This window comes from Rhineura floridana, chromosome 4 (genome assembly GCF_030035675.1).
Source record: "Rhineura floridana isolate rRhiFlo1 chromosome 4, rRhiFlo1.hap2, whole genome shotgun sequence".
NCBI lineage: Eukaryota > Metazoa > Chordata > Lepidosauria > Squamata > Rhineuridae > Rhineura > Rhineura floridana.
In genome coordinates this window covers 168,379,553-168,402,642 of record NC_084483.1, presented here as the reverse complement: position 1 = coordinate 168,402,642, position 23,090 = coordinate 168,379,553, and the positions used below count along the sequence as shown (strand labels likewise).

At 39.5% G+C, this 23,090-nt stretch overlaps 1 protein-coding gene across 3 annotated transcripts in view; it reads right to left on the bottom strand.

The window, feature by feature from the left end:
* The window catches only part of EPRS1 (glutamyl-prolyl-tRNA synthetase 1), a 74,602-nt gene that overhangs the window by 33,691 nt on the left and 17,821 nt on the right, over positions 1-23,090 (bottom strand). Inside the window, exons 10-22 of one of the 3 annotated variants that reach the window (XM_061625164.1) lie at positions 18,199-18,432; positions 16,767-16,851; positions 15,072-15,131; positions 11,869-11,979; positions 11,037-11,173; positions 10,361-10,568; positions 9,846-9,958; positions 8,199-8,316; positions 6,779-7,162; positions 4,488-4,721; positions 3,030-3,299; positions 2,206-2,439; positions 500-768 (exon numbers count right to left, since the gene is read on the bottom strand). In XM_061625164.1, coding sequence (XP_061481148.1) covers positions 500-768; positions 2,206-2,439; positions 3,030-3,299; positions 4,488-4,721; positions 6,779-7,162; positions 8,199-8,316; positions 9,846-9,958; positions 10,361-10,568; positions 11,037-11,173; positions 11,869-11,979; positions 15,072-15,131; positions 16,767-16,851; positions 18,199-18,432 — 2,457 coding nt within the window. The remainder of the gene's footprint in view (positions 1-499; positions 769-2,205; positions 2,440-3,029; positions 3,300-4,487; positions 4,722-6,778; positions 7,163-8,198; positions 8,317-9,845; positions 9,959-10,360; positions 10,569-11,036; positions 11,174-11,868; positions 11,980-15,071; positions 15,132-16,766; positions 16,852-18,198; positions 18,433-23,090) is intronic. The other 2 variants (XM_061625165.1, XM_061625166.1) reach the window with 2 other exon arrangements.

Here is a 23,090-nt window from a genome sequence, read left to right as displayed (position 1 = left end):
ACACTTTCAGGTTTATGATGTCTGTTCTGCTACTTCTTTTGCCTACTGGGAGGAAGGGCAGGATATAAATCTAATAAATAAACAAATAAAAATCTCCATGTCTTTGCCAAGTGAAGTCAGCTTCCTACAATTTGCTCAAAACATATTTCAATTCAAAGCTCTCCCATGGAATACCACAGCTCCAGCCTTATAACACTTTCCACCAACAACTTTATTATGTCCACAGTATCTCCTCTCCTCTGTCTAAGTTGTAAGGGTATTTTACAGAGCCTAGCACACAAGTTGGTACTGAATAAATGTTAAACAGAAACAGCAGTAAGAAGGGGCCCAAGCCCAACTATAGGACAGAAAATGTTTTGTGATATTCTATCATATATGAAAAGCCAACAGCACTAAAAATATGCTTTTTGGCCAACATTATCTCCATCATATAACACAAGGTCAATTTTAATGTTAAGCACTTTCCTTTACCATGCTATATTTTAAGAAGCCTTGTCACCTGGTTTGTTTCTTGGGTCCTTGACCATCCCCTGATCCATTTGAAGACAAGTTGCTACTACCACTTTGATCTTTCTGTGATTCTTTCTTGTGGCCCTCATTCTGTTTCTGTTGCTTGTTTTGCTTTTCGGATTTGTTCTCTCTCTCTTTCTTCCTCTTATCTTTATCTTCTGCTCCAGTTGCAGAGACTGGCCTATAGTCTACTCCTGCCAGTGACTTGTACTGCGCCTTCAACTGAAGCAGTTCCTGCACTGCAGCATCAATCTTATCCTTTGGGAGAACACCATTCCCATGGAAATGCAGGTAACCAAACAAAAATCAAATAATACAGTAAGCTGTATAGAATATGCAAGATACATTAATTATACCTACTGGGGAAACCATAGAATGCATGCTGAGGAGTGAAAATTCAATGAAATGTAAAGGTCAATTTTTAGCAACTTCCTAGGTTTATAGTAAATCATCCTTAGCTGTTACATTAGCTGTTTCAATCCTGGTTTGCAGACCTTGAACAAACCATGGTTTTTCTACTTTGGATGTCATAGCAAACTATGGTTTGAAGAAAACCAGTAAACTACTAATCAAGTAGAGTGTACAAGGGAGGTCGGTGCACCACTGTTTGGTGTTACAACTGAACCAACCCAAAGCCTTTGAGACATAGTAAGCCTATGCATACTATGACTTTCTTATTTTAATTTTTTATTATAATCTACATAAAAGCAACCCCCAAAGAGTTTTGCAAGTGGAATCCTCATATTCTGAGAATGTATGTACTCTCTCATCAAGACATGTAACTCAGTAGTTTGGCATATGAGTTACATGCAGAAAATTTCGGGCTGAATTCACAGAATCATCAGGAAACAGGGTATCTGGTAGGAGTGCTGGGAACCTGGAGAACTGCTGCCAATTTGAGTACATAATACTGAGCTAATGAACCAATGGTCTGACTTTAAGGCAACTTCATATATTCTCCCTGCCCTTGTTGCCAGTGCTACAACCAAAATTTAGATTCTAAGGTTACCTGGAACAGGGGTCTGTTTATATTATTCTGTAAAAAGTCATGTACATTTACTATACAAATAAATAATGATAGGGTATAAAAAAGAACATAAGAAATGCCCTACTGAATCAGGCCAAAGGACCATCTTTTCCAGCATATTGTTCTCACAGTGGCCAAACTGGTGCCTATGGAAAGATTGCAAGCAGGATCAGAGTAAAACCACTCTCCCTCCGTTTGTGATTCCCAACAGCTGGTATTCAGGGGTATACTGCCTCCAGCATTATGGAAAGTAGGACAATTAAGTCTAGACACACAGTTTCATCTTTTAACAGAATTAGGATTTTTGTTTAGGTCTAGGATGCTTGTAGGCAACATGGAAGGATCACTGGGGCAGTGAAGGTGGCCTGAACTAAGTGAGGAAACACAGTTTCAGTGTGTCTGACCCGTTGTGCTGGTTTTAATGGCAACTGCTGGCCCCATTGCTTGACCTTCTGGGTTTCTTCAAGAATTCTGTAAAATTACTGAAACAGTAGTTTGAAAATGCTGCCAAATTCCAATAATTTACCGGATAAAGGATATATAACACTGAAAAGAGACTATATTGCTCTTATAGGTCAAGATATTAGCAAAAATTATAAATTAAAACAAATGTGATGAGTATCTCAGGATCCACACAAATACATGAAAGTGTTCATAAACAATGTTACCTTTCCTGCCTTCTCTGCTTTCAACTTCCGAACTTCTTCTCCTTGGAGAGCAACCTTGTTAAAGAGAGCTTTTGCTTCTGGTGAGTCAGGGCCACTGGTTTCCGCATTTGTTGGATGGTTTAAGGTGTACGCCTGAGGAGCTGGTAATTCTCCTGTCTTATAGTCCTGACCAGTTTTTTCTTTATATTCTGCTTTTAGGGAAAGGAGGAGTTTTACAGCTTCATCTACTTTATCCTATGGAAAATTGGGAGAGGAGTAAATGCAGCGATTCCAAAAGTTATGTATGTACATTTGGTTTCTTGCCTGCATATCCAAGGACATGTCAGCAAGTTACAGATCTAAAATAGTGGTTTTGCAACAGATCTCATCTATGCAGATTCCTTTCTTTTGCTATAACCATTTAAAATGGCCTAATTTCACATATAATGAAATCCAGATATATGGAGGAAAGTATTAGCAGTTTCTGATGGTTGTATCCAACACTGCATGAATGGAGTTCTGCTCATGCAATGTAATTTCTCCTTCTTCTCCTGCCACCAAAATTTGCTCTGGAGGATCCTTTAACCCTCTGGAGAAGATTTTGAGAGTACGCAGCGGTGAGGAGAGGAACGGGAAGTTCTGTTGCACAAGTGGAAGTCTGTTGTGTAAGGAGAACAGCAGCAATAGATACAACCCTGAATTCCTGATCCCAAATAAAGTCACTTGAAAAATCCGCTACTAAAATAAATACCATGCATAGGAAATAAACAAAGAAAGAACACAGGAGACTTAGAACCATATACATGTACAAACACATACATACACATATTTAATCACTATTTTACCTTGGAAACCTTTTCTGCTTTGAGTCTGCGCACCACCTCCCCTTGTTCAGCTACTTTTTTGTACAGAGCTTTTCTGTATATTGGGCCAGAAGATGTCAAACCATTGCAGGATAAAAGAGCAGAATCAGAAGCACAAGAGGATGAGGAAGAAGAGGAGGAGGAGGAAAGAGGGACTGCAGGTGGATTTCCAGGCTTATAATCTTGGCCTGTCTTTTGCTTATATTCTGCCTTTAGAGCAAGAAGCATTTTCACGGCAGCATCTATCTGATCCTGAAGCAGGGACAGGATATAAGGTTATCAGTAAGAGTGGAAATGTTTATAAAAACTACACAAAGCGCAGACGGAAAGAAATTTGAGAAGTAATGACAAAACTATGGTTTATTGTTACACTCCCTCCTCCCACTCCTGTATCATCTGCACAAGGAAACTGAAATCTTCTCAACTAACCACAGTTCCTCATTCTGTCTGAACTCGGAAGAACTGTGGTTTCTTCTAACTACACTTAGTTAAAACAAACCAGGAGAAGCAAGCAACCTGCAATTCCCCCAAGAGAAAGTGGAAGCTTTTGATCTCTGCCTTGTACAGAGGAGGAAGCCCCACATAATGGCTTGTTAGTATGTGTTAACTGAGTCAATATCAAACTAACATGGAGTGTAAAACATTTTCATCTTATGTTTAAATAGATATAAATACTTCACAAATAAATCACTCTTCCCAGATCTTGGGCAGACACCTTATTTATTTTTTGATAAAATTTGTATCCCACCTTTTAGAAAATTTCTCACCAATATTTGTTTTAAACTAACGACTTTGGCACACTGTCTAATTGGTGTGATATAGAATAGAATCACAGAATCATAGAATAGTAGAGTTGGAAGGGGCCTATAAGGCCATCAAGTCCAACCCCCTGCTCAACATGCTTCACTTCAATCTATAATATTCTTACTCTCCAAAATTCAGGTAGAACGACAATGAATGGATTTTATATATACATTTAAATATGCAAAAACAGTGGTTAACAGCTTTGGACATAATTCACCAGGTTCTTCTCTTACAAAAACTCTGAATGGCAGCCATTCACTTGAGTGAGAGCTTTACTTAATTTTTCCAAATATAAAATTAAAGAGTAAGTAGACTAGTGCCAAAAAAAGGTATAATAGGGCATTACTCCTGCCATCTTAACGTTCAAACTACAGATAAATTTAATTGTTAAGATTGATATCCAGGTTTTGCTCTGCTTGGACAAAAGAATAATCTGTCTTGCATGCAACAGGACAAAAGAGAAATCAAATATAATTATTGCTTAATACTTTACAAAAGTAGAAATAAAAATAGAGATACTTCAAAAATAAAATACAACATTCCTGCTATTGTTTAGTTTTGTAAGCTGTTTAGGGAGCTACTGATGGATCTTAAATCGGATCATTCAATACTCTTTTTCGTTCATGGCCCTTATACCTTTGCTGCTTTTTCCGACTTAAGTCTACGAACCACTTCGCCTTGTTCTGCTACTTTACTGTAAAGAGCTTTGCTGACTACTGGACAGAAGGTCATGGAAGATGGAAGAGCAGAAGGAGCTGTACTAGGAAGGACACTCTTTGCTGGGTTTCCAGGTTTGTATTCCTGGCCTGTCTTTTGCTTATACTCTGCTTTCAGACCTAAAAGCACTTTCACAGCAGCATCTATCTGATCCTAAAACAGTAAGTGGAAGAAGAGTTAAAAGAAGAATATAAGACAGAAAAGGAAGAACAGCATAGCACAATAGATATAACTGCTAGGATGCACATGGCAGAGTTAACAAAAGGGAAAAATTTCCAAGAAGTTCATTATAAACTATAAATCATCGTATGTTCTTCATTGAACATTCAAATGAAACAAAGAAAGATTTTGTTTTGAGTGCTCTTTTAGTCAGGGCATATTTGTATTCTATGAGATGGATCCAGATATATAATAAGCGGAGTTTCACTTGTGCTGAATGAAGGGAGCGGGGAGATGATTTCACTGATTCCCACCCCCCTTTCAGACCACAAAAAAAAAAGAGCTGCAAGGGGAAGGGGAAATTGGCAGAAATCGCCTCTCCTGCAGAAAACCTCCATGAACAAAGGCAGCCCTTCCATTAACAGAAGTGAAAGTCTGGATCCAACCCCATCTGTCTTTCACCATGAGACTACATCTACAGCCAGCCTTATATTAAAAAAGAAGAAGAAACAAACTACAGTTTCATGGTATCTGCGAACTCTTAATTTTCTTGTTCTTTGCAATCTAAGTTAGCAGCACTTTGGACAGTCCCCTTCCCACAAAAAGGGGAGGGGGAGATTTTTTTTAAAGGTGGCCAATATTCCTAAATGCAAAAACTAGTATTATTTTCAATATAAATATATGAAACATCACATACATATAATAGGCAGTATGTACATCAAGATAGTTAAACCATATTTACTAACACTAAATATTTTCTCATCAGGAGAACCTAAATAATATACATTGATATACAAATATAAACTTTATACAGCAGCATGAAATCTATACCTTTGCCCACTATCCCAGGTGTGGGGAACCTTTGGCTCTCTAGTTGTTGGTGAACTACATCTCCAATCACCCCTGGCAATTGGCCACACTTGCTGGGGCAGGATGTAGTTCACCAACTTCTGAAGGGCCAAAGGTTCCCTGCATCTGCACTATCCCTCAGACCAGTGGTTCCCAAACTTTTCCCCACACACTTTAAAATTGCTGATGGTCTTAGTGGACCACTTAATTTTTATGCCTGTTGTAGCAATTGTAATTTTCTGTGCTAGGTGCTGTATGGTTTTTTAAAAAGTATTTTTATTGTTTCCTTTATTTCTTATATATTGTATTTTTTGTATTATAGTTTGAATTCCAGAGTTCATGTTGTAAAACAATAACATACAATGTAAGAAATAAAAGCTATACAAATACAATTAAAAATCAGTATGAGCATACAGTGCAACGGATGTGCCATCTCCCATCTCCAACCACACATCCACAGACATTCCACGGACCAGAGTTTGGGAACCTCTGCCTTATACCCTTTTAATGTAATACATTACTCAGCTCTACCTATTCACTATTTCTTCACATATTTACCCATCTTTTAAACATTGCTGTGAACTTTATAATCCTTCTAATTATGTCTGTTTTGGTTGGCTTTCCGGCATCCTTCCATGATGTAGAACATACAATACTTGCCATGGTTAATACTTGTGTCCAGTATAATAGTGTACTCCCCAATTTCACATGGTTCAACCAGCTTACCAGAAGGTAATTATTATTAAGGAGCATTACATTCATTAGAGAGCCAGTGTGGCATAGTGGTTAAGGTGTTGGACTACGACCTGGGAGTCCAGGGTTTGAATCCCCACATAGCCATGAAGCTCACTGGGTGACCTTGGGCCAGTCACTGCCTCTCAGCCTCATAAAAACCCTATTATTAATAGGGTTACCGTAAGTCAGAATCGACTTGAAGGCAGTACATTTACATTTTACATTCAAAATTCTTTCCCTTTCTGACACTTCTACCACAGACAGTAAATTGAGCCCCTTTTCCCCTGGAAAATCAACATTTACCATTCCCATCTGTCCCTACTCTCTTCATGCCCAAGGAGTCTATCCTTGTCCACCCTTTATACAGAACAGAAAAACCACCTCTATCATCCAGCTGATAAAACACTGCAAGGGGCATCAACGTTCTTTTAATACACCGTTAACCAGACTAACTCTCACATACTAACCTTGGGTGCTTTTTCTGCTTTCAGCTTTCGGACTACTTCCCCTTGCTCAGCTACACTATCATAAACAGATTTGCTGTCCGGACTGGTGTTGGTGACAGCCTCACACTTGGAAGGCTGGACTTGAACTGTTGCAACTGGAGGATTTCCAGGCTTGTAGTCTTGGCCAGTCTTCTCCTTGTATTCTGCTTTGAAGACCAACAGATGTTTCACAGCAGCATCAATGTCTTCTTTTGCTGCTTTCTTTGATTTCAATTCACGAACTACATCTCCTTGAGCAGACACTCTGCTATAAAGAGCCAAGTGGTCCTGAGTTGAAGCAGGGACTGTAGCACGAGAAACATCAGCCACAAGTGGAACAGAAAGTCCTTGTGGAGCAGTATTAGCCTTAGAAAAGCAAAGCAAATGCATGCTTTTACAATGAATCAAACTGAACAAAAACAGATAATTAAAACAGTACAGATGAAAAACCACCTGTAATTTACCATTTCAAATATAACCTCATCAGCATTGATCAAGGCACTCCAACATGCACAGGGCTACAAATATGCAGAGGGCTACTACCTGTATTGAGCAGAGGATTGGACTCGATGGTCTTATAGGCCCCTTACGACTCTACTATTCTATGATTCTATGAAATGTCTCTTTTATCCTCCACCCACAACAGGACGTTTGTGAAGGAGGAGGGAAACTGAATATAACTAAAATAGTGTCTTTTAATGCATCAGCCTTGGTTAGCATAGGAATTTGGCATTTTTGATTACTAGTTATATCAATTATAGTACAGTAGGGCCCCGCTTTTCAGTGGCATGCTTTTCAGCGTTCTGCTAATATGGTGGCTAAAATTAGAGTAAGGCCCCACTCATACGGCGCTTGTTCCGCTTTTACAGCTTTTTTTGGGCGGCAGGCACCATTATATTGAAGGAGGTCCGCTTTTAGGCGGGAGTCTGGAACGTAACCCGCCATATCAGTGGGGCACTACTGTACTTGTTTTCTAAACCCCTGACCATCTCACTGCCCTCATCTAAACCTATCCCAATTTGTCTATATTCTTCTCAAAGTGCAGGATTCAGAATTAGCCATTATACCCCAGATAAGGCGAGACTAATGCAGGATAAAATGGAAGTATTACTTCTCATGACTAAGAAACCATGATTGTATTATTGCAGGCTAAAATCACATTAACCTTTTTTTGCAGTCACATACAGTGCTGACTCACATTCAGTTTGTGATTGACTACATTCCTGAGATTCTTTTCACATGTACTGCTGCCAAGCCAGGTATCCCCCATCCTATAACTTGGCATTTAAACCCCCACCCCCAAACTTTGCCGTTGTCTCTCATTTTATTACTTTTAGCCCAGTTTTATAAACAAAGAGTATCCGTCTTAACTTGCAATCCATATACACTAGGATTTCCTTACCTCTTTCTTTGCTGTTTCTGCCTTGGTTTTTTCCTTAGATCCAGATGTCGGCATTTCTTTTGTATGCCCATCAGGGACATAAATCAAAATGCATGGGGCTTCTTTACAGCTGTATGGACTACAGACAAAAATTACATCTATTGATATTTTTCATGATTATCTCCCACTCATCAGGGTAATATAGAAAACAAACAGAACAATTCTAGCATCTAAATCACAATGAGAGAGAGTTAAGTTTGGGCTTAATTTTCCGGCTAAGTTAATGGGACCTGTAACTCAGTCAAATGCATATCTATCCACGAGTTCAGTGAGATTTACACCCAAGTAAATGTGCCCTACATTGCACTGCAGCCTTAGAAGTATCTGTAGTTCTTATCGCACTGATTGTAACTATAGTTACATTCATTATTTAGTTCAACATCAAGGTTTTGTTTGTAATTTTCCTGCTCTCCTAATGTGCCTGCCTAAAAAAATAGCATCTAATATGACGTGTTCAAAAATCTTCTCACTTCTGGCAAAACATGTCTCCAGTTTAAGGCCATTTTTCACATGGGATAGGAGAACGGGAAGCATGTGTCCATTGTCAAGAAGCCTGGATTGATGCTTCTTTGCCCCAACACAATTATGCTTAGTTGAGAAGTTGGGGTACAGTGTGAATGAGATGCACATTGTATTGAAAATAATGAAGTACATACAGATGGTCAACCACTGCATGCAGATGCAGAGTCGTCCCTCTGTACTGCAATACTTTCAGTGGGATGGGCACCCAGATACATATCTAAAATGTGTATCCCCACCCATATTCTGGCCCAATCAGTTATGAATAGCAATGGGTGCCTAGAGCAGGATTAAGGTGAAATTTCTTGCCTCACACTCCTGAAGACTGGTGAAACTTCCAACACAATATGGTACGGCAGAGAGTGATGGACTAGTTGCCTGAGGGAACCAGGATGCACTGGATTCCTGCATTAAGCAGGGGGTTGGACTTGACGGCCTTACAGGCCCCTTCCAACTTTATGATTCTTTCTCCCCTGAAGTACCAGCTTATCGGAGGAACAATGGCTATGAACTGGTACATGGATGTGTCAGTGAAATTTGCAGAATGGAAGGTAGGGATTTTCTTGCAAACATTTTTACACACACCAAAATGACAACTTTTATAGTCAAAATTAAGCCTCATGAAAATTCATTGCAGCAATAATAGCATACCAAAATTGATATAGGAGCATAACAAACATGGCTAACCTAGACAGAAACTTTACGTGGGGTCCCCGGATAATTCTACAAATGGAGAAAAATTGTAAGGTCTTAGATGATATTATTAGGGAACAGGCTGCCTGCTGTTCAATCACTTTTGTTAAAGAGGAGAGACGAGAGCTCCCCACCACCCCACCCACACTTTTTCATCAATGTGATGCAAAGGCTCTCATCTATACACATTAACAAAATGCAGTCCACAAGCCTAGAATGGACTACTAAATAGCTTTACTGTAAAATAGGAATGTTTATAGCATGAGTATAAATGTGAAAATCACATCAAATGTTTTAGTACTGTGAAACTCTAAAACGGCCATATCAAGCTTTTCCAAATCTACGACAGAGCATCTCAAATAGGTAAACACAAGGAGTAAGTTTCCAGCTGCTCACCTAATGGGCTCGTATGGTTGATCGCAAATATAAAAGCCTCTCCTCTGAAGCTGTATTATGTCTCCTTTTTTCAGATCTTTAAGACAAGGATCACCTATCATCAATTCTTCTTGCTGTAGATAGTTAAAAAGCAAGTCAACATTCCATTCTATACAAATACATCATGTTGCAAGGGTAAAGTTAACCCAGAAAGAAAAGCAAACTTCAATGAATATTGAAAACCCCCAATTCATTTGAAGTGCCAACATGAAAAAGAAAAGCAGGTGTACAGTCAATATGGTATAGTGGCTAGAGAGTTGGACTTTGACTAGGAAAGCCCAAGTTCAAATCAACCACAAAGCTTACTAAGTGATCTTGAGGTCCAGTCACTATCTCCCAGCCAAAACTGCCTCATCGGTTTATTCCAAGTCATATAGGGGAGCTGGAAGAACCATGTATGCTCCCTTAAGTTCCTTGGAGTGAGGGAGGAGACAAAAAAATGTAATAACAACAATAGGTGGCATGCTGCAAGCTACCTTGCTATTTCTGTTGACATACTGCTTGAAATCTTCCTCTTTGCCTAGGACAGGTTTGGTGATCAAGTGTTCATAAGTGACACAGACAGCTGGGATGGGAGGAGCACGAGGAGTTTCTGCTAACCAGGTAATCTTAGCAGTTTTTTTGTAGTCTTTATTCTCCAAATTTAGCTTAGCATCAATGGATGTGATTTTCCCAGCACAGTTCCTATACAGAAGCAGAACAGGCACTGTGATTAAATAGTGCAAATAAATGATTGATATTGCACCAAGGTTATATCGTTGAAATACAGATTAAATTACTTTGCAGGACTTGGAGAAGCTTAAAACCTCTACCATCAAATTTAACTGCCAAGCTACACTGGGTTGGATATAAAGGAACCCTGGTATGAGGTGCAAGGGAGACTAGTGCAATTTCTGCTTGCTCCCCTGCAGTCACAGTTCCTTGCATCACATTCCAAGAATCCCTTGAGCTTCAAGGGCTTTTGGGGGCTGTAGCTCCCTGCAATGGGGAGGAGGGGAATACAGATACTGAAAATGTGCTTGCAGTTGTTACTGTCCAACTCATTACACACTTTTCTTCAATGTTTAAAAAGCCAGACCTTGGATATTCTTCACGAAATGCTCAAAGATAAAATTCAAACATCCCAACTTGTTTTGAGACCCAGAAACTTACTTGTGTATTTTGGTGATGATGCTGTTGCCCCAATTAATAAATGTAACCATCTCTCCTTCTGTCAATGTCTCTGCATCTGCTCCTTCGATCAGCACTTTGGGACTGTACCATACAGGCTTCAAACCAACTTCAGCATTCTGTAGGTTAACAAGAACCCAGTTGCTTGGTCAAGGCTGCAATCCTTCCTTCTGAGAATAAGCCCCATTGAATGCAACAGAACTTACTTCTGAGTAGATATTGTTAGGATCACATTGTAAGTTTTTGTTTTCGACAAGATTATTAACACAACAATTCATTCTGGAATAAATGCACAAAGCCTGAGCACTGCAGAATAGTTTGCCATTAATGTGAATTCTTCTTTGGATTGCAAAGAGATGGTTTCAGCAATGGGCAGGTCAATCCTACCTCGCCAGGGGAAGAACTGAAGGCAAAGTCTTGCTAGGCTCATGCCAGCAGGGAAAAAGATGGGAGGAGGCTGCACTTTCCCGTTCCTCACGTCTGTCAGCTTTAGATTTGTGTTTCTTTCATTTCCTTCCAATAGGACCCCCAGCACCATGGCTGAAATAGTTTTCTCCCTGGTTTGGGGTGTGCCAGGAGAATGAGGGGGTTTGGGGTGTCAAAATGCACCCCGACTTACTCTTTCATTAGCTCTGCCATGTATTCAACTTTTGATGAGCTAACGCACCCAGCCATACTAACTTTACTTTTTCTTTTTTACGTTTTGGGAGTCTGGAAGAATTATCTAAGACAAACTTGGAAGCTCTACCCAAGTTCTCAGTTTCAACAACCTGCATTACAGTGTTCCTTGAAACAAAGCAACTAACTAGCAAACCTTTGGATGCTTGGCAACATCTTTCATCTCTTCTTGAGCTTCAGGAACATTTACTGCGACTACTTCATCCTTCAGCAAAGCAATGTAACGAGGTGCCACTGGATCTATAACCTACATACCAAGAAGAACCACAAGTAATTCACAACTATTCAGTATACCCAGAATAGGTTAAAAAAAATCTTATGAGAACTAAAAAGTGTATATATCCTTTAGGAATATTAACTGGTATTCTTTGTGTTACTGCATCTTTGATTGCAATTAAATTTTGCTTGAATCTAAATTGCAACAGCAAAACCAACGAGAAAATATAAACTCAGAAGTCAGCAATATTTATGTAATTCTCCATGCCTTCCACAAAAAAATGATACCTCAGCTTTAAAGGTCATCTAAAACTGTATATAAATATTAGGAGGAGAAATGTTATAGTCCTGGGCATAAAGCACCTAAAAATCCTAATAATCTCATACCCGTCTGGAAAATTACAGGTAAATTCTAATTTTGGCATATGTCTTACAATACAATCTTAAGCAAGTATACTAGGAAGTAAACCCTATTTGAGTTTCAATGGAGCTTACTCCTAAGTAAATGTGTGTAAGATTGCAGCCTTACTGTATAAATATGTGGAATCTACACAATGGAAAAAACATCTATTTATCTGAGCCTCATTTGGAACTCATAGGATCACTTTTTGAAATATCACTTCCACATGTAAACATCCCATCAGAGTTGACTGTTAATGTAACTTTTTCTGAGACCGAACCATAAACAGGATCTGAGATGTCAATGAGCTGCTCTCAGGAGATTTAACAGAATCAGTTCTTATATGGAAAAGACATTTCAACAAGTGATCTCGAAAGTGCTGGATGTCACACTGGAATCTGTCTTCCATTTTCAACACACTGGTAGGATTTACTTATTATGAACATGGGACACAATTCCATGATTTCCATTCCGCAGCCATCCCCACCACCACCACACATATCAGTGAATTCTGGTTAAATTCATAGATTTTCTGTGAATTTATTCTGTGAAGTATGTTTTCCAGCATGACCATTATTCAAAAACAGCCAGGAGCAGTTGATATAGCAGGGCAGGGACACAGAGCCACTCTCCTAACAGCAGCATTACTACCACTTACTGGGATGGTGCAGGGGTTAAGTGGCAGGACTGTAGTGAGGTTGCAGTGCCCCCACTGATGGTTCTGTGCAGCCCAGCCTTGCTGCTGCCCTGCCCCATCAAACAGCAACTACACCACTGTTGGGAGGAAGTCTCCATGCTTCCATCCCACCAGCCACTCCAGACAACAGCATTAGATCACTATAATAAGGCAACATCACAGCACTGAACTCAAAAATAGCTTCTCCTTTCTTGTATCCTTGACAAACTAGGTTTGTACCCTACTCAGTACTCAAGCACAACAGCATCCAGCAATTTTGCTTTTGTTTTTACTGCATCCAGTATTTTATTGGTTTAGGATTTTCAGTCTTTCATACAATGCTTTACTACTTTGTACTATTTGGAGGTATTGAGACTAGTACGAGACTGAAGAATGGAAATGGAGAAAGAACGCACACATACAACACTAGCCTGTCTGGGAGAGAAATCTAAAATTTAATTACATATGAAAACAGATACTTTTAAGGATATTTCATATATTCCGCTTTCCTAACATTCTGCAGCAATAAGAACAATGATGTTGAAGAAGAAACAATCCACTAAAACATGTTTCACAGCTGAATTAAAACACGAGCACTAATTTTACAGCTGATATGGTTGTAATTATTTGGAGTACTTGAGACAAGCATCACTCATGCCTCTGCCTATCCATTAGAAATACAAGGAAACTGTTAAGACACTGATCTGGATACGCCAGAATGAATTCAGTAATCTGGCTTTGGATGAGATCAACATATCAGCAATTTACAAGTTACTTTTTACTGGGATGCAGAGGTACAAATTGCTTTCTTATTTGTTGTATTCACAAAAAAAACCCAAAATGGTTTTGGCCATTGCTAACCAGCCAATCGTTCAGTGTACTGACAAGCAGAGGTTCTTCGGGTGTCTTTGTATAATCTAATAGTTAGATTTTGCTTTTCACTAGTGCAATTGACCTGTTAATTTTGCTATCTTGATAGCTCAATACTTGTCCTACAGGACAATTCAACACCTTCACTTTCACTCTTGCCCCAGGAAGAATGCATTATATAAAGGCAGCATACAGTGCCAAGAAGTGAGCAATTTAAGGCCTATGGTGTTTTATAAATTTGTTACACAAAAGTGTCAATCTATGCAGCAACAAAAAGAACCAATTGATAATCCCTCCTATAAAATGAAGAGAACAAATAGAAAGGGCTATAGGTGAAAGAAGACACATGCCAGGCAAGCAAATACTTAAATCTGGGGAAAGCCTCACTGAAAACAAGCAAAAATCCAGACTCAAGTTAAAAGAATAGGAACAGTCACAGAGTTGTGCAGACAGACACACACACAGTTCGCCTTATTATAGTGTCTAAGCATTGCTGCCAAAAAAGCAACTAACCATGTCAAGATGCAGTATTCCTTATTTGATGCGAAATTAAGGAACATCAGAAGAGCTTTGTTTGCTGTCTTAGGGAGAAAATGTTAAAGCCTTCAGTACACTGCAGAAAGGCAGTAATTAACGTAAGAGTGACACTCTTTTTTTCAATGAACAGTTAGGAGTCAGATCATTATTTTTTTCTTTAGTATAGGAATAATGCATTTTAAGATGGAAATATACAGCTCATGTTATGGAAGCAAAGGTGGTTGTGCTATGAGAAGCTGCACAATGATGGCTTATGCTATGCGTGCTTACAATACTGTAAGCTATATGCCAAGGCAGAAAAAGCATTAGGTAATACCTTCTTACAGATAGCTCGCAGCTTGAAAGCAGAAAAATGAAATGCAGAATTTTCATCAGAGTTTACATCAACAAAATATTATTACCTTCCCACACAATTCAAGAACAACAATTCAGTACCAGTTTGGCAAAAGTCAGTAAGATTAGTGTTAGCCCTTGTTAGCAAGAGGGGACATTCCATTTTCCTGAAAATGAGCCAGGTGATGCAACATACTGCATTCACTAGTCTTTGAAGAGCATTCCAAAGAATGCTGGATTCACTACCAGCACAAGAGAGCAGGGGTCAACCAGAAATGTCATCAGATCAAAATGGAGGAGCACGTACCTTTTTGTTAAATGACCAAATTTTATCCCACTCCATGTTTACAACTGACCGAGAAGAGCCCTGTAAATCATAGGGGAGGAAAAGAAGAAGAAAAGGCCATTAAAAATTGACAATGTTTTTGTAGACGTATTTTGAATCGTCTCATGTACTTTAATCATTACAAGTCTATGGCACCTGGTTGCAGCTGCAGGAACCTCCTGGCTATCTTTCCTCTGTCAGTGCTCCAATTGCAATATGAAGGGGAAAGGGGTGTGTTGGCAATTGACTGTTGTGAGAGGTTTTGGAACCTTAGGATCCAAATCCCTCCCATTTCCCTTTAATGCCCCCAACAAAGAAGGTAAACATGCCAGCCCCAGAGCTGGCATATTTATTTTGTCTCTAACCACCCCAGCTGGGGCAAGAACTGTAAGGCTCTTTGAACTGACTATTCTTCCGCTGCTGATTCTCCTTCCCCCATCCCCAATGGTTTGATACTGATTTATCTGAACCAGGATAACAGGAAGTCATTCTAAACACTTAATCCATTCCTAGCTGCTTCTGTTCGCAAGCCTACTAATGAAGCTATCACACTTTTCCAGAAGGTAAAGAGTGATCCGTCCCAAACTGCTCAGCAACACCTCGCATCAAGTTGTTTCATCTGGCTTTATTTTAGATGTCTTCACCTTGCACAGTTTCAGCACAGCAAATTTATCACCCAATTTATTTAGTTGTGCTACCAGATCCTCCTGGAATAAGTTTTATTTCCAGAGCATCCTGTTTGTTTTCAAATTCCTCATTTGGCCTTTGGCTTATCTCTCACCTCAGCCATTTAATCAATATGGCATTCTACTTGCCAACTTCAGAGACAAATATTTAACTCTATGTAAATACAATGTAACTGTAGATGTAGCATCCTCATTGTTGTCAATATCTTTAGAGACAGAGCTTTTTTACGCAAACCGACTGCAATCCTATATATGTCTACTCAGAAGACCCACTTTCCTCTTACAAATTACTAGACCACGGGTAACCTGCTCTCCAGATGATGATGATGATGATGAAGAATTGATGGGAGTTGAAGTCCAACAATATGTGAAAGGCATAGACATTTGAACAATCAAGGTCACAAAAGAAAGACCTTCCAGATGTTGGTCAGGAGTTCTCTGCAGAAGCTCTGCCAGCCTGGGAGAAGACCTGCCCTGCCCCTTTTACCCCAAAGCGACTTTGGAAGCCTATACCGGCCTACACCTATGTGGAAGTGGAGGAGTCCACACCTCTGTTTACAAAGAGACTGTGCTGCTGCTGAGGCCTTGCCTCAGCAGCCCCTCCAAGAAAAAGTCTCTGCTCAGAATAATGAAGTTTTGTAGGAGATACAATTGGTGGTTTTCTTGGGGGCTTGGGGGGTTAATGGTTATTTCTTCTTTGTTTATTTTTAAAGATTGTTTTATTATGTTTATAATATTGAAAACTGTCTTTGCTTACTGTTACATTTGTGGTTATGTTACTGTGTTATTATTTTTTGTTATTAGGAAATTACTTTTGTAATTGTTTTTGAGATGTATTTCTGTTCACCTTATTGTTAGACGCCTTGAGCACATTTTTTTGTGGAAAGGCAGCATGCAAATAAAATGATGATGATGATGAAGTTCTTAAAGGAAGGAGTCATCTATAAGATTATTATATCTGCCAAAGAGGGTGGAAATTCAACCAGCTTACCTGTGCTGCAATAAACTGTTTCAGCCCTTCAACTGTCATGCCTCTTCTCAGGACACCACGCACAGTTGGGAATCTTGGGTCATCCCTAATAGGAAGGAATTTATGCTTAATTTAACAATGCAGAAATGGGCCAATTTCAAGAAGAATATGTATTGGGTTGAATGATCTTGGAAAATAAGATATTAAAATTATATATTTATCTTGAATCTCTAGCATCCTACATAATCTTTTATCCTGCAAAAGCTATATATCCAACTTTGATTAATTCTTAACCTTTACTTTATTCTTGGCCTTTTTTAAATAAGCACAGGTTGATCCAAGGACCAGAAGGGCAGATGATTACTGGAAATGATACAATGTACATCTACAGGAGTGTTTCAGAAAGTAACAGCATTTTTTCAGCAGATACAGACAAGGCATTATGCCATTATTTTCTTAAATGTTTGCATAGCTATCTGTTATCTCAACATTCATACCAGATTATTTAAAGAATGTAACACCTCTCTTTCTTTAGCAGTTTCTACCCATTTTCCTTTAATTTATATGTGCACTCTTCAAAATGTTTGGTGGCAAAAATAACAATTAACAGTTTTAACAAAATTACTGGGAGGAATATGCATCCTTCCAATCGTATCTAAGTCACGTGAAGGAAAACTCAATCTGCTCAGACCTGGTAAATAAAATACTAATAATTATGTAGATGGCCAGGAAAAAAACAAAATTATTCACTATTCCTGTTGCATAGTGTCTGTTAAGTAGATTTCTGCAACGTTCCATTTCCTAAGTTTTTATTTACTTCAGTTTTAAATTTGCTGTAATTGATTTTAGATTTGTTGATTTTTATATATGTTGTTGTTGCACTGTATTATGGGATTTATTGTATATGTTTTTATCTTTCTGTTGTACACCGCCTAGAGAGCAATGCTAGTGAGGCGGTATAGAAATCCAACAAATAAATAAAATAAAATAAACCTCAGTTTTCAAATTTGTAAGTAAGTGACGGGTGAACTTTCTACCTTTGAACCTACATATTCAAAAGTTAGCCTGCAGATACTGTTCATCACACTGAATCTAGCAGTCAGGACATTCTCAGAACTTTTAAAAAACAAGCCAATAATTCTGAATGCTAATTATCTGGGTTTTAAAAGTCTAATGCTGGTAGATAAGAAAAAGTGTTGAATGATATGCCTGAGAGGCATAACAAGCCTGAGAAAGTGTTTAAAATATATTGACAAAACAAAGGCACAGGCATAGTATTTAGCAAGCTGTAAACCTGTTTTCATTCTTTTGAATTTTTAAAAAATAAAAACATACAGTGGCAAATCTGCTTTTTGTATAATATACTAATGAAAAATTATCTAAATTGATTACATCACAAAGCAAATGTACACACAGTTATATCATTCCTACCAAGTTAAACTCCTTAACGTACCAGCCATCCACTAGCCCTTCATTGACAAACCAGGTGAGCTTTCTTTTAGACAGCACAGTGTTGTTGAGGTTTAAACGGCTGTACTCCCAGATATACGGTTTTCTTATTCCCAAGGCTTCAATGATCCAGTAGAACTGCTCATCTCTGTCATGATATTCTGTTGTTCTTAACGCATGGGTGACACCTTCAATACTGTCAACTATTGGGCATGCAAAATCATATGTAGGGTAAACACTAAAACACAAACAGAAGCATAATTAAAATTCATGTATACTTTGCAAGTACTGTACGCACACTATGTAATAAAATTAATAAGCAATTTCTAAAGCAAAAGTAAGATTTAGCCTGATGTGATGACTATTAGAACAAAAGAGGAAGGAAGAACTTTCCACTATCTTCAAACATAGCACAAAGACTATGTTGTATTCACTGCAACTACTGGGCTCATGTTGCAATGTTAAGGTTTTGTTTCCATTATATAATTAGGGGAATGAGTTAGTTCCAGGAACTGCTTTTCCAAGGAAAAAAAGTGAAAGTAGGATGGCTTTTCTTTTCAGCTCACTGATAGCAGAGGATTTAGTCCAGCTGTAATTGTTAAAATGTTAATAAAGCAAGTTTCTTTTTTGAGCAAAATTTTAATAGGGCAGAAACTAGACATTTTAGCAAATCCTTTTTTCTGAAACAGTAGAATGTGGGGAGGAGCATGGGGCCATCTGCAGAGAAGGATGCTAACCCCTCTGATGGCTGCCATCCCCTGCAAACACACGTTCAAGGTGCTTTCCCCCTCTCCCAGCTCACCTCCTGTTTCAAAGCTGGATGAGGAGTGAGGGCAGAGAGATTTAAAACACTTTAGTAAGAACATTGATGGAGGAGGAAAAGGTTAAGCAACTGCCCTCTAATACTCTCTCCTAATCCAACCTGAGTAGGATGGGAACAGGAGGTTGAGAACTGCACAGAGATTTATTCAAATGAAACTACATTGCCAAGACTGAAAGCTGCTGTGAAAAGAAAAGGCTTCACAAATGTGGCTTCACAAAAAGCTTTGAGATGTCCTGAAAACAAAAAAGGATACATACAGGAACTGGAAAGAAGGAAGGCCAGGCCACAAAGGAAGAGTACAGGCAGGTATCACAGAATTGCAGGGATGGTGTCAGGAAGGCTAAAGCTGAGAATGAGCTGAGGTTAGTGAGAGATGCTAAAAGCAACAAAAAAGCTTTCTTCAGGGCACGTCCATAGACAAAGAAAAAAATTGGTGGCACAGCTACTCAATGAGAATGGCAAAATGACAACAGACTAGAAAGAAAAGGCAGAAGTGCTCAATTCCTACTTTGGCTCAGTCTTCTCCCAAAAAAGGGTCTATGACCCTCCAGGGAAACATGGATTGGAGCTTAAGACTGATAGAGAAATGATCATGGAATACCTTGTTAGCATGTACATTTCACAAAGAAGGAAAACCAGCCATGAAAGGGTTAACTGACAGTAAAGAGTAAATCAAAACCCTCAGGCGATACAGGTGCAGACCCTAAATCACCGAATGACTAAATGACCGTGATGGGCTATAAAGACAGGAAAAGAAAAGGATGCGTTTTGGTGTGTTGGGAAGTAAAGAGGAGAAAGACGGACTGTGTAACTTGTGTATTCGATGCTGGAACTGCTTTATGTTATTCTGCTGATAAAAGACTGTATATTTCTACATGTGAGTTGCATTATTCTTGGCAAGGTGCAAAGCGAGGGAGTGACTACGGTCGGTCGGGTACGCCAGTGTATGTCTGCCAGAGCAAACACCAACATACCTAATCACTTTGAACAAGTTCAAATCAGCAGGGCCTGATAAACTGCATCCTAGAGTATTGAAGGAACTGGCTGAAGAACTCTCAGAACTGCTGTCTATTACCTTTGCGAAATCATGGAGGACCGGTGAAGTGACGGATGACTGGAAGAGAGCTAATGTTGTCCCTATCTTCAAAAAGGGCACAAAGGAGGAACCGGGGAACTACAGACCAGTCAGCCTAACATCAATCCCTGGAAAAACTCTGGAGCAGATTATAAATCTGTAGTTACGTTCAATCTGTAAGCACTTTGAAAACTATGCAGTGATTACTAGGAGCCAACATGGATTTATAAAGAACAAATCCTGCCAAACTAATCATATCTCATTTTTTGATTGGGTAACCTCCCTTGAAGACTGTGGGAATGCTGTGGACATAATATATCTCGACTTCAGCAAAGCTTCTGACAAAGTGCCCCATGATATTCTGATTAGCAAGCTAGCTAAATGTGGGCTGGATGGAACAACTATCAGGTGGATCCACAGTTGGCTCCAGAATTGTACTCAAAGAGTGCTTATCAATAGTTCCTTCTCAAATTGGGCGGAACTAACGAGTAGGGTACAACAGGGCTCGGTCCTGGGCCCAGTGCTCTTCAACATTTTTATTAATGACTTGGTTGAGGAGGTACAGAGCACACTTATCAAATTTGCAGATGATACAAAATTGGGGGGCATAGCTAATACCGTGGAAGACAGAAACAAAATTCAAAGGGACCTTGATAGGCTGGAGCATTGGGCTGAAAACAACAGAATGAAATTCAACAGGGATAAATGCAAAGTTCTACACCTAGGAAAAAGAAACCAAATGCACAGTTATAAGATGGGGGATACTTGGCTCAGCAACAAGACATGCGAGAAGGATCTTGGAATTGTGGTTGATCACAAGCTGAATATGAGCCAACAGTGTGATGTGGCTGCAAAAAAGGCAAATGCTATATTAGGCTGTATTAACAGAAGTATAGTTTCCAAATCGCGTGAAGTATTAGTTCCCCTCTATTCAGCACTGGTTAGGCCTCCTCTTGAGTTACTGCGTCCAGTTCTGGTCTCTGCGCTTCAAGAAGGATGTAGACAAACTGGAACAGGTTCAGAGGAGGGCAACAAGGATGATCCAGGGACTGGAAACAAAGCCTTATGAGGAGAGACTGAAAGAACTGGGCATGTTTAGCCTGGAGAATACTGAGGGGAGATATGATAGCACTCTTCAAGTACATGAAAGGTTGTGACACAGTGGAGGGCCGGGATCTCTTCTCGACTGTCCCAGAGTGCAGGAAACGGAATAATGGGCTCAAGTTGCAGGAAGCCAGATTTCGACTGAACATCAGGAAAAACTTCCTGTTAGAGCCATACGACAATGGAACCAATTACCTAGAGAGGTAGTGGGCTCTCCAACACAGGAGGCATTCAAGGGGCAGCTGGACAGCCATCTGTCGGGAATGCTTTGATTTGGATTCCTACATTGAGCAGGGAGTTGGACTTGATGGCCTTATAGCTCCCTTCCAACTCTACTATTCTATGATTCTAGGTTTTCCATGAGACTGTTTGGATTTCATCAAGGAAAGCAAAACTTAAAATACTAGTGGTTACAATTTGATGAACATCATAATTGTTTGCTGGATAGGGCCAAGTATAAAGACATCAATTCAATGGCCCCATTTGCACACAACATTAAACCATAGTTAAAATTTAAGAATGGTTTAGCAAGATAGTGTGCTGGGGAACATGGTTCAAATGTTCATGAGTTACTCCTCCCCTGGTTCTTCCTTCAGTGATCCAAGAAAGAAACAAATCAGAGGCTGGCTAGGTATGATGTGTGAATCTGCACTCATGGTCTGTTAAGAGAGAAGCAAACAACGAATATTGATTCACGTGTAATGGCAAACCAGCTTCTGGTTTGTTTTCTCCAGTGCATGCTGAAGGAAGGAGCTGGGGAGGAATGCTGCAGTAAGTTTTCAGCAACATGCACAAGCACCCTGCTCATTCACTTGAAACCATAGTTCAATTTAATTTAAACCATGGCTTAAATTAGAGAGCTAGAGTGTGGTATAGTGGTTCTGGACTACAACCTGGGAGACCAGGGTTCGAATCCCCACACAGACATGAAGCTCACTGGGTGACCTTGGGCCAGTCACTGCCTCTCAGTCTCAGAGGAAGGCAATGGTAAACCATCTCTGAACACCGCTTACCGTGAAAACCCTATTCACAGGGTCGCCATAAGTCGGGATCGACTTGAAGGCAGTCCATTCCCATTTCATGGTTTAAAGCAGGCCAGATTGTTTTCTCTCCCAGCCCTCACAGGCCTAGTTTGACAGATGAACAGACCCTTTTCAAAATGCTATCTTAGTCTGACCATAATCTTTTCAAAGTGCTGTGCAAAATGCATTTTCCATTTTCTCATGATGCACGAATCAGCTGATTGAAAGGGGGTTTGTGAGACCCAACGAAGTGCTAATTTGCATAGCAATTTGCAGGCACCACTGATCAGCTAATTGGTGGTGTCTGCGAACCCCATCTCATCTGGTTTTTAGCTGTTCCACATCTGACATCATATATGACATAAGGTGTAGGGCAGGTGGGTGTGGCTTGGCCAAAATGGTTTGGTAGGCCAAATGGGGAGGCTTGGCAGGCCTCATTTGGCCCATGGGCTAGAGGTTCCCCACTGATAGTTTAAACTGACATGCAAACCAGGCCAGTGTCTATTGCCTAAATTTATCAGGCAAAGCAGCAGGAAATGGGTAATTTAAACCAGCAGTCAACTGTGGCAATATGTCATTAGTTAGACTAAGTTCAATGTAAGTGCAATAATCCTTCATATTGACAAAAAAAAGCAGCAGAATCCATTTAGCAAAAGTATTCAAAGACCTTTTAAAGTCATAAAATCAATCCCCGTAGCTAGGGTATAAGCATGGACATAACAGGGAAACTGAAGAAAATTCTGCATTACACTAAACAGAACATTTAAGATTAAACATTTCTTCCTATATTAAGAGAAAATTATCTACCGCCTATGGAACTGAACAACTCTGTTAGGGATACTGTAAGTTCAAATACATGCAGAACCCCCCAA